Here is a 10,982-nt window from a genome sequence, read left to right as displayed (position 1 = left end):
TATCTCAAAAAAAAAAAAAAAAAAAAAAAAAAAATTGACTCCCCTTTTCATCATAATCTTTGATCTTCCATTTTCTCCAATTACTGAAATTGGAGAAGCATTTTAGGATTTTTTCCTGTTTTTTTGTTTTGTTTTGTTTTGTTTTTTGAGATAGGGTCTCACTCTGCTGCTCAGGCTGGAGTGTAGTGGCTCAACCTCGGCTCACTGCAGCCTCAATCTCCTAAGCTCAAACAATCCTCCTTCCTCAGCCTCTCAAGTAGCCAGGACTACAGACACGCACCACCACATTCACCTCTTTTTTATTATTTTTTTTAGAGACGGGGTCTCTTCATGTTGCCCAGGCTGGTCTGAAACTTCTGGGCTCAAGTAATCTTCACACCTCAGCCTCCCAAAGTACTGGGATTATGGGCATGACCCACCACATCTGGCCCTTTTCTCTCTGTTATAGGGATCACTTTTATTTCTCTTTTCTGAGTGAGACTTCCACCTGTGCCTCATTCAGTGGCCGGAAGAACAGAGTAGAGATAAAGAACTGGCTTACCACCCTCTATTCCAAAGACCTTGGCTCCCAGAAAAGGAGGCCAAAAATTTCCTAAAGAAAGAACAAAGAACTGAGGCCCAGGAAGGGCATCATACAGGGAACAGTCAAATCATCCTTCCACCTCTTCACATCTTCATCCTTCCATCTCTTCACATCGTCATCCTTCCATCTCTTCACATCTTCATCCTTCCATCTCTTCACATCTTTTACTGGTTTTCTCAGAGGTTTCTGACTGCCAAAGTGTACAGACTCAGGTGTTGGTGAGTGTGCACTGTCTGCTGCACTGCAAACACAGATACGTGGTTAGATATGCGAAATGTCTACTTAATGTTTATTCTCTTTAGGCCCTCTAAAACCAAATCCCCACACTCTATTCCTTTCTTACCATTTTGCTCTGTTTTCAACACTTCAGTCCAGAGTTCCAAACTTTTCAGTTCAGTAGCTCACCAATTATTTTTCACAGCACCTCTAGGTCAAAAGAAATACCTAACAGTTTTATTTTTTAAGTAGCTGCTTCCCGAGAACTTACTAACACTTTGAAAATAACAATGCATACAAATTGAAAAAAATATTTTTATTTCATTCTTAAATAAGCACAAGTAGTTACTCATGGGATGTGTGCATCTGTTTGGCACATACAGATACACATATCCCATAAGTAGAAGAAGCGCAAGGGAGCAAAGTACCAATGTAATTAACATAAATTAATCCTTTAAAACCAGGCACCTACCCCATCCCGTCCAACCCCCGAAACAAACTACCCTTGGTCTTAATTAACTCACTCTGCACATTACCAGAAGCTTCCTTTTTCTTTGAAATGCAGTAAGAGATTGTGTTGTTTTCACGCAGTTGGTAAACTGCCACTTCAGGAAAGAGGAAATATGTGAAAAAAAAAAAAAGAAATCAAATTAGGACACTTTGGGTCATAGAACCCAGGCAGATGTTTTTCACTCCATTCTCTGGCTATGTATACAATGTACTAGATATCACTTGGAACTCTAAAGAAAAAACTGCTTTGAAACCTTCACAATTTCTTTATATTATATTCTGGACTGAAGTGTGTTCCCCCAAATTCTTATGTTAACGCTCTAACCCCCATTGTGACTATATTTGGAGATAAGTCCCTTAAAGAGGTAATTAAGGTTAAATGAGGTCATAATGGTGGGGCCCCAATCCAGTAAGACTGTTATTCTCACAGGAAGAAGAGAGGCCAGGCAGGGTGGTGCTCGCCTGTAACACCAGCATTTTGGACGCCAAGGCAAGATGATCACTTGAGCCCAGGGGTTAAAGACCAGCGACCGGCTTGGGCAACATAGTGAGACCCTGTCTCTACAAAAAATTAAAAAAATTTGCCAGGCATGGTGGCATGCACCTGTCATCCCAGCCACTTGGTAGGCTGAGGTGTCAGCATTGCTTGCACCCAGGAGTTCAAGGCTACCACAGACTATGACTGCACCACTGCACTTCTGCCTGGGCAACAGAGTGAGACCCTGTCTCTAAAAGTAAGAAAAAGAAGAAGAGAAAGAGGAAGAGAAAGCAAAAAGGCATGCAGAAAATAGGCCATGTGTGCCACAGTGAGGTAGCCATCTGTAAGCTAAGGAGAGAAGCCTCAGGAGAAAGCAAACTTGCGAATATCTTGATCTTGGGCTTCCAGACTCCAGAGCTGTGAGAAAATAAATATTTGTTGTTTATGCTAACTGTAGCGTTTTGTTATAGCGCTCCTAGCAAACTAATACACCTTAATAGTCTAATTTTTCTCAATCTAAGTGGGAAGACCCAACCCGATAAGTAAAATCCAGGCAATATCTGAGATACCCAATATTTACCAGAGATAATATTAAAATGATTTATCTGTATAATACAGGTGTGAAACAATCAGAACCGATGCCACCATAAACAACCAACACCAGCCACCCCGTAGTGCCTCAGCTGAGTATCTGCCCTTCTTGCAACTGCAGCAACAATATTGTTCAGTATCCAGCAAATTTATCAAGCAGCTTCTACGTTCCAGGCATTTAGCATAAAAGGGGGCCCATCCCAAGCACCTTCTCTCTGCCACCTCCGTGCTTCTGCCCCTTTCAATCTACCTATCAAATAATTTGAATGTAAAACATTAGATCATAAGTCAGAAGACCGAGATTCAGTGCTCCATTTCACTCTGTCACTTAAATGACTCCAGTTTACACAGCCTCAGTTTCTACATCTGTAAAATAAAGATATAGTCTTGGCGTCCCTGTCAATATCACAGTGGGTTCTGAAACAAAATGAATACAACTATGAAAGTGCTTTATTAACTGTGAGCAAGTTACAAATATTATGATTACTTTGTGCGTTTTTCTGCCTATTGACCTACTCAACACAGAGCTTAAGTCAAAGTTATCAATGCAGAACATTAATTTTTCCTTATGTTTTAAAACTTTTCTCTGGCTGCTCTAGTGACCTCTTCTTTTCTTGAGCTTGTGTTACATCGTTTAATTCTTTTATTATGAAGCATGTGCTGTATCATGAATTTCTAGTATCGATAATTTTCCATGTAATAAAATACTAGCACTGATTTTTTTGAGACAGGATCTTGCTCTGTTGCCCAGGCTGAGATCATGGCTCATTGTAACCTTGAACTTCTGGGCTCAAGCAATCCTCCACCTCACCCTCCCCAAACACTGGGATTACAGGCATGATCCACCGTTCCTGGCATGATATTTTATACTGTCAATGTTTACATTGTCTCCCTGCTCAGAGTGTAAGTTTTTTTAAGAAGTGTCTTTCACAAAGTGTATATATTTAAAAAATATTTTGGAATATATGTGTACCTAGGGTGCAAATAATGAAACCTACTCCAACCGCAGACAATGCTTGAGCATCTGTGTGCCACAAACAGCAGGGAGAGCAGCAGACTGGCCTCCCTTTATGGAGCTACAACCTCTTCCCTATTTTGTATCTGGAGTTTTCTTAGTTAAGTGCCTGTTAGGGGCTCTTATCTAACTGGCGGAAGGACATTAGCTTCTAAGTAGAAGTTGGCCTGAGAAAACCCTGTCTAAAAAATCAGGACCTAGGTGAAGTCTCGAGCCCCTGTAGCAGCCAAATGCTGGGACATCAGCAGTTCCTTTATTATTAAATATTTGGGGAACTTTCTCAGTGGAGAGTCTGCTAGCAAAAACTGATATGGACCTCCTCAGAGTTTATTGTTTTTATCAATTCTTTGTTGCTTTCCATATTTAAAGCAGTCCCAATTTGGGCTAAGACTTGGGAAAACTCAAGCATGTTTCAGGCGCCCATAAAGACCACGCAAGACTGCAGGTAGGGGAGGGGGCACTGCCCCCTTCCTGGGGGCAAAGTTGAGACAGGTTTAAAGGCTGTCCCATCTGTCAAATAAGGGGATGGAAATAACCTTGGATTTGATTAATTCAGTCAACAGACACTTGTGCATATGTTAAGGGCTGGTGGTCATAAAATTGAGTAAAGGCATGGTAGCTTGTGCCTGTAGTCCCACCTACTGGGGAAGTAAGGCGGGAGATCAAACCCAGGAGTTTGAGTCCAGCCTAAGCAAGACCCCATCTCTATTGACTTTTTTTTTTTTTTAAAGTAAAACGATGAAATCTTCTAGTAGTGGAGACACTCATGAAAAGATAATTTAACAACTTGATCGCAATGGGGTAAGAGCGGGATCTGTAAGGGCAGCTTCCAGGAGAACCCAGTCTTGTGTCCGGTCCAGAAAGTGACTCCAGCGATAAAGGCTGGAGCGATAATCTTAACTTTTAAATCCATTCCTCCTGGTACAACATGGCTCTGACTTTTTAAAGGTACTTCTTTGAGTAGAATGGCTAACTTTGTCTTCTGTTCCCTACCGTCCCTCGTCTCTCCGCTTAGAACACCCCAAGCTTCCGCCCTCCCTTACTGCCCCCGCCCTGCCTCCTTTAAAATGCATAAGCCACTCTCTTCATGTTCTGGCGCTAAGTTCGGACCAATGCAGTTGCTCCGCTAGGATCACAGGATGAGGGAAGGAAAGTCACCAGCCAATAGAAAACCAGCTATAACCGAAAGCCGGAAAAAAGTGTTTAATGGTGTCTTTGAACCAATGAGAAGCAGAGCAACAGAGGAGGGTAGCTTCCAGAAACACGTGACCAGCGGAGCAACAGCAGACTAGCCCCACCTCCTGGTCTGGAGGTAGCGCGATGGTCGTCGCTCCCAATAGCTTGCAGAACCTCTAGTCACGTGCAGGTTTTGCAAGCCCAGCAGCATCTGGCAGGTCATGTGACAGTTGACGTTTGTGCGTCGCTCCCCAATAGAAAAGGAGGGCTGCCTTCACAGGACCAGGGATTGGTTTGTCTGCGCGAATAATAACACGACCGGGGCGGGGATAGCCTATCACGTGCTGCGGGACGGAACGGGGCGGGGCAGGCTACTGGTTGCTGAGTGAGCTGGGTGCGCGGCGCGCAGGCGCCCTGGGGACCCGGTAGCGGCGGCGGCGGCGGCGGCAGCGGCAGCGGCAGCGGCAGCAGTAGCAGTGGCTGCGGCGGCGGCAGAGGCGAAGGGAGCCGGATCGCCGACCCTAGCGGGAGGCGGCGGTGGCAGCCATGGCGGCAGATGGAGAGCGTTCCCCGCTGCTGTCCGAGCCTATCGACGGTGGCGCGGGCGGCAACGGTTTAGTGGGGCCAGGCGGGAGTGGGGCTGGGCCCGGGGGAGGCCTGACCCCCTCCGCACCACCGTACGGAGCCGGTAAACATGCCCCGCCCCAGGGTAAGCCGGGGCGGGTCCGAGGTGCTCCCCAGGGAACTCTGAAAGCCGGGGAGGGGGCGGGACCGAGGGCGGAGGCGGGGCCCAGTCGCCAGGTGCGGGTCTGCTGCACCTGTGACTGGGCGAGGCTTCCTTCCCTCCGAAATTGCGACTACAGCATGGGGACGAAAGGGGTTTCTGAGCAACCTGATAGAAGCGCCATTATGAGAAGCCTTCCGAGCTTGGTCAGAGAGTTGAAGATCAGAAAGACTTCCCTACCACTGTGGAGCATCAGTGGGGGGTTTCTGCAAGTGACCCCAGCCCTTTTTTTGATTTGCTTTCTCCCCAGCATTTCCCCCGTTCCCCGAGGGGCATCCAGCTGTGTTGCCTGGGGAGGATCCACCCCCCTACTCACCCTTGACCAGCCCGGACAGTGGGAGTGCCCCTATGATCACCTGCCGAGTCTGCCAGTCTCTCATCAACGTGGAAGGCAAGATGCATCAGCATGTAGTCAAATGTGGTGTCTGCAATGAAGCCACGGTGAGTTATACAAATCTATGAAATGGGCCCTATTTCCTGGATCCTCTTTCTGGTCTCTTGGTTCTGAACCCTGACCTTCTGGCTCTTTGCCAAGTGTTCTTGATGATACCCAGGTTTCAGTTCCAGGTGTCCCACACAGCTGTTTCCCCAGAAGCCGCTCACCAAAGCTAATGCTTACTGTTATTCATCTTCACACCTAGCAAATGTCATGATATAGTCTTTTATTTCTACTTCCTGGCTAGCACCTTATCTTTCTGATCTCATAAAGTCTTTTTGGAGGGAAGTGGAAGGGATTGGGATTAGAGGTTTGCTTGCTGACGACCCTGTTATTCTCTAGCCAATCAAGAATGCACCTCCAGGGAAAAAATATGTTCGATGCCCCTGTAACTGTCTCCTTATCTGCAAAGTGACATCCCAACGGATTGCATGTCCCCGGCCCTACTGGTAAGAGGCATAAGGTGGAGAAGGGCATAAGTGGGGAACTAGAAAGTCAAAAAAGAATAAACGTATATAGAGAACGTAAATGTGAGAGAGCCTAGGGTTTATTAGGAGGAGAAAAGGCTATGGAGCATGTGCCTCAGGAATGTTACAGCTGTCTTTCTCATTTTTCAATAAAGATATTGGGATGAAATGATGTCCTTTACTTAGTAAAGATGTTGAGATGAAATGATGTCCTTTAGGAAAATAGAAAGCCTTGGGGACTGGGTGTGTTATCCTAAGGTCAAGAGGGGTATTAGAGACCTGAAGTTTAAGCAGTGCTCTTTCTTTCTCAAGGATTCTTGAGGGTATACAGTTGGGGGACCGAGTATCTAAGTGTAGAGAAATGACTTGATAGGCAAGGAGTAGGGGATGTGCAACAGGGACTGTGTGGGGATTTTTAGGATTAAAAACTTTTCAAACACAGTCTTTTTCTTTTGTACAGCAAAAGAATCATCAACCTGGGGCCTGTGCATCCCGGACCTCTGAGTCCAGAACCACAACCCATGGGTGTCAGGGTTATCTGTGGACATTGCAAGAATACTTTTCTGGTGAGGAAGGGGTATTGGAAAGGGGAGGGAAAAGGAGACTAGGAGTCTTTTCTAGTGTATTTCTCTAAGTAATGATAATGACCTGGAAAGGTCTGTCCTATGCGAACATGTTCTGCATCCCAACCCCAAGGTTCTCATTGAGGGGGACCTTGCTTCTGCTATTATTTTTGTTTCCTTTCTTTATAGTGGACAGAGTTCACAGACCGCACCTTGGCACGTTGTCCTCACTGCAGGAAAGTGTAAGTGATTAGGGATTGAGCTGGTGATTGAGTGATGTATGGAGTAAAAACTTCAGGGCCATAGAAAAGCATCCATTTCTATTTGCCTCCCCACAGGTCATCTATTGGTCGCAGATACCCACGTAAGAGATGTATCTGCTGCTTCTTGCTTGGCTTGCTTTTGGTAGTCACTGCCACTGGCCTTGCTGTGAGTACCCTTGCCCCACCTCTTTAATTCTTCAGCCTCATCCCCACAGGCTAAGATTTGGGAAATTGCTACCCTAAAGAAAATGGAAGAAACTTGGGAGAGTAGTTGTAATATACATATGAGCTAAAATGGAAGGTAGCAGATAAAACAGTCTTTATTATTACTCAGAGAGTGAAAAACAGCCATCCTTTCTCTGTAGGATGAAGATAGGACAGTGGAGAAGTGCTTAATATAAGAGTTGCTATTTGCAAACCTGGCTCTCTTATCAGATATTAAGAAAAACTGACAGATAAGTATGGGATGGGATGAGTATGTTATTGCTTAAGGGAAGGGAGCTGAACAGCTGCCTTTAAGAAGGTCCCTGAGGGTGGCTACATGTGGATAGGAAACAAGGACTGAAGCCTGAGTTATTACGTTCTTTGGACTAATAGGAGATAGTGGAGACCAACATTAACCCCATCTTTCTTTTCTTCTCCCTCCGTATCTTCATCAGTTTGGTACATGGAAGCATGCACGGCGATATGGAGGCATCTATGCTGGCTGGGCATTTGTCATCCTGTTGGCTGTGCTGTGTTTGGGCCGGGCCCTTTATTGGGCCTGTATGAAGGTCAGCCACCCTGTCCAGAACTTCTCCTGAGCCTGATCACCCACAAGACTGTGCCTGGCCCCTTCCTGGTGGGGACAGTGACACTACAAAGGGAGCTGGGGTAGTAAAAGGCTCCCTGGGCTTCTATAAGGAAGCCAAGCAGCTGCCTTCCTTTTCCCTGGGGAGAGGTAGGAAGGAACCAGGCCCTCACTTAGGTTTGGAGGGGCAAGTAAGACCACTGCTGATCATCTGCTTTCCTCCAAGGGTTGCTGTGTCTAGGGTGAAGTAGGCAAATGTTGCCCTTAAAACTGGGTCCTAAAGACGGTTCCAGCCTTGTCCTTCCTGTGTGCTCCCTGAGAGCCATTCCTGTCCCTTACACATTCCAGGGCAGGGTGGGGGTGGGTAGCCCTGGGGGTTCCCCTCCTTCTTGTGCACCATTGGGACTTTGCTGCTGCTATTGCACTTCACCAGGGGTTGGCTCTGGCCTCAGTACCCTCAGTCTCCTCTCCCCACATTGTGTCCTGTGGGGGTGGGGTCAGCCGCTGCTCTGTACAGAACCACAGGAACTGATGTATATATAACTATTTAATGTGGGATACGTTCCCCTATTCCTGTATTTCCCCTAATTCCTCCTTCCAGCCTTTTTTACCTCCCCCCCAGTTGCAGTATTTAACTGGGCTGGGTAGGGTTGCTCTGTGTTTGGGGAGGTTAGGGACTTATCATGTGCTTGTAAATAAATAAGGTCATGACTCTACCCTTTTTCAGTTGTTAACTTGTATGCATGAAAATATAAGGAGGAAGGGAATGTGTAGCCCCACGAAGGGGTAAGACACAAAGACAGCAAGGATGAAACTATGGCTTTTTATTTTTATGTGGATAATTCAAAAAAAGTCACTAGCAGGCTTTGTTCAATTTTTTTTTTTTTTTAAAGAAACCCTCAAAAAAATCTTGAGCTTAAAAGAAATCTAAGTCTGCTACAGGAGCCTGGCTGGAGGATTCCTGTTTTTATAGATGAGAAATACAAAGCAGATTTCTCTTCAGAGTGTTTAAAGAAGGAATGGTAGTTTAGGGGGCTTATTTCCCAGGCTCCAAGTGATTTAGGGGTGGTGTCACAGTGCTAGATATAGGGTGATAGGACAGTGATCACTGCCGAGAGCCTTGGAACGGATCTTACTGTCACACAATGCAGGTAACAGAGAGTGGGACAACAAAAAATAATCAAGGCGCCAACCAACATTCTTGGATCGAGCATTCATCATGTAAGTCCAAAAGGTGTAGGCATAGGCTGTGTTGGGGTAGAGGTGCCTAAAGCTGTCAGCCAGTGGCACAGCCTGCAGTAATTCCCCAAAGCCTTGGCGCTCTTGTGGCGTGAAGCCAGCATTCTTTTTGTTTCCCTTGGGGTTGCGGAGGTCAATTTCTTCATGCGCTACATTGAGGTCTCCACATAGCACAAGGGGCTTTCGGGAAGCCAAGCCCTTCAGGAACTTGCGAAAGGCTTCATCCCAGCGCTGCCGGTACTCCAGTCTTACCAGACCCCGGCCTGCATTAGGTACATATGCTGTTACCAGCACAAATGAGTCAAATTCAGCCACAATCACTCGGCCTTCCTGATCATGCTCCTCCTCACCTACAGAAATGATGAAACAAAATTAGCATAAAAATCCCTAAGAAAAGAGAAAGCAATCAAGAGGTGGGGCAGAGATGGAGAATTAGCATTTGGTTTTGAAGAGCTCAGGCATTAGGGATTAACAGGGTCTCACCTATGCCATAAGAAACTTTGAGTGGGCACTGACGGGAAAGTAGGCCCACGCCACTGTACCCTTCCTTATCAGAGGGAGCTGACCAGTATTGATGAGGGAGTCCAGGCAGCTCTTGAAGTTCAGCTGGTAGTTTGTTCTCTGAACATTTGGTCTCTTGAAGGCACAGTATATCTGGGGCTTCTTCCTTTACCCACTGTAAGTGAAAAGGTGGAAAACATCAATTCAGCAGAACATTTATTGAATATGTGCTAAGTCATAGATATGCACAGTTTAAACTCCTTGGCCTAAGGAGTTCAAGTAGTACAATATTTAAACAATTATAAGCTATATAAATAAAAACTAATAGAGGGAGATAAAGTATAACACGCTATACTAAGGAGATTGTGTTTTTTCCCTAGGCAGTGGATAGCAAGCTAAGATTTTTAAGCTGTAGTTAATGGAATGGAGGACATGCTGAAGATAAAATGGAGGAAGACATAGTAAAGAGGTTTTTGCAACAGTCTGGGAAGAGGAGAGAACATTAAACGAAAATGGCAATAGAAGTGAAGAAACGGACATTTAGGAAACAACTGGGAAAACGTGGGGAAGCCCCACATATATCTCTCCCGGGCAGGAGAAAAACAGCCCGAAGGCTAAACGGAAAAAAGGGGTGACTAAACCCTAAGATTATTCAATACTAAAGAATATCTCTACCAAAGTAGAAAATGATATTAAAAAAAGAAAAAAATATATCTTCCCCTCCTTAAATTCCACTCACATCTAACCCTTTCTTCTTAATCCAGGCTCGAAGCCCATCCACATTCCAAGAACAGATCTTGAGTGTGGCAGGTTTGCCACTGGGTGAGGTTTTCTGATCTGGGGGGTCCTCATACAGGGCTGGGCTCTCTCCTGCTGCCTCTTTGTCGTTTTTCTTTGCGGCCGTCTTACTCTTCTTGGCCTCTGGCTCTATAAAATGAGTAATATATAGTGACAAAAAGTTGGTGGCTTCCAACCTCGATCTGGCGTTAACTATAGACCCAACGAAAGTGTGGTGTTACCGCGACTTCTTCACAAACCCCTACAAAAATGAGCGGCCCATAGTTACCGTTATCAAGGGAATTCCCGCCGCAGCTTCTAGGAAGAGGGGCTCATTTCATTCTCTTACCCGTCTTGAGCTCTTCCCCGTCTTCTGCCACCGCTCCCTTTTTCCCACGCTTCGGCATTCCCGTAACGAACGCCCTTCGGAAGCACCTGTACTGCGTCGCCCACCGAAGGAGTATTTTTACCGCGTTGCCTACAGACGCAAAGAAATGAAACCAGCTAAAACTGGGGAGAAGACTCCTCCCTAGAGCGTCCCCGCACCAGGTCCCGCTTTTCAAACCATGTTATTTCTTTTTTTTTTTTTTTTT

General features: G+C 45.8%; 2 protein-coding genes across 5 annotated transcripts in view; one reads left to right on the top strand and one right to left on the bottom strand.

Moving 5' to 3' along the window:
- Positions 1–4,812: 4,812 nt before the first annotated feature.
- Positions 4,813–8,588, top strand: PIP4P1 (phosphatidylinositol-4,5-bisphosphate 4-phosphatase 1). Of its 2 annotated transcripts, none has more exons than XM_032261297.1 (7): positions 4,813–5,257; positions 5,604–5,794; positions 6,132–6,238; positions 6,717–6,822; positions 7,009–7,061; positions 7,158–7,248; positions 7,742–8,588. In XM_032261297.1, exons 1-7 carry the CDS (start codon positions 5,116–5,118, stop codon positions 7,883–7,885), a joined length of 834 nt encoding a protein of 277 aa, XP_032117188.1. In that variant the 5' UTR covers positions 4,813–5,115; the 3' UTR covers positions 7,886–8,588. The 2 variants fall into 2 exon arrangements, with proteins under 2 accessions (XP_032117188.1, XP_032117187.1); XM_032261296.1 differs by having other exon boundaries at positions 4,813–5,278.
- Positions 8,487–10,982, bottom strand: part of APEX1 (apurinic/apyrimidinic endodeoxyribonuclease 1) — a 3,147-nt gene continuing 651 nt past the window's right edge. For 2 of the 3 annotated variants that reach the window (XM_032261295.1, XM_032261293.1), the window contains exons 2-5: positions 10,739–10,867; positions 10,352–10,539; positions 9,595–9,787; positions 8,487–9,461 (exon numbers count right to left, since the gene is read on the bottom strand). In XM_032261295.1, the coding sequence (XP_032117186.1) occupies positions 8,944–9,461; positions 9,595–9,787; positions 10,352–10,539; positions 10,739–10,796 (957 nt within the window). In that variant the 5' untranslated portion in view covers positions 10,797–10,867 and the 3' untranslated portion in view covers positions 8,487–8,943. Of the gene's footprint in view, positions 9,462–9,594; positions 9,788–10,351; positions 10,540–10,738; positions 10,958–10,982 lie in introns of all 3 variants that reach the window. The other variant, XM_032261294.1, reaches the window with a different exon arrangement.

The sequence above is a fragment of the Sapajus apella genome, unplaced genomic scaffold, assembly GCF_009761245.1.
Source record: "Sapajus apella isolate SASKATOON/1434 unplaced genomic scaffold, GSC_monkey_1.0 scaffold122, whole genome shotgun sequence".
In the NCBI taxonomy this organism is placed as follows: domain Eukaryota; kingdom Metazoa; phylum Chordata; class Mammalia; order Primates; family Cebidae; genus Sapajus; species Sapajus apella.
The sequence above is the reverse complement of the archived record's forward strand: the minus strand, read 5'-3'. Positions and strand labels throughout refer to the sequence as shown.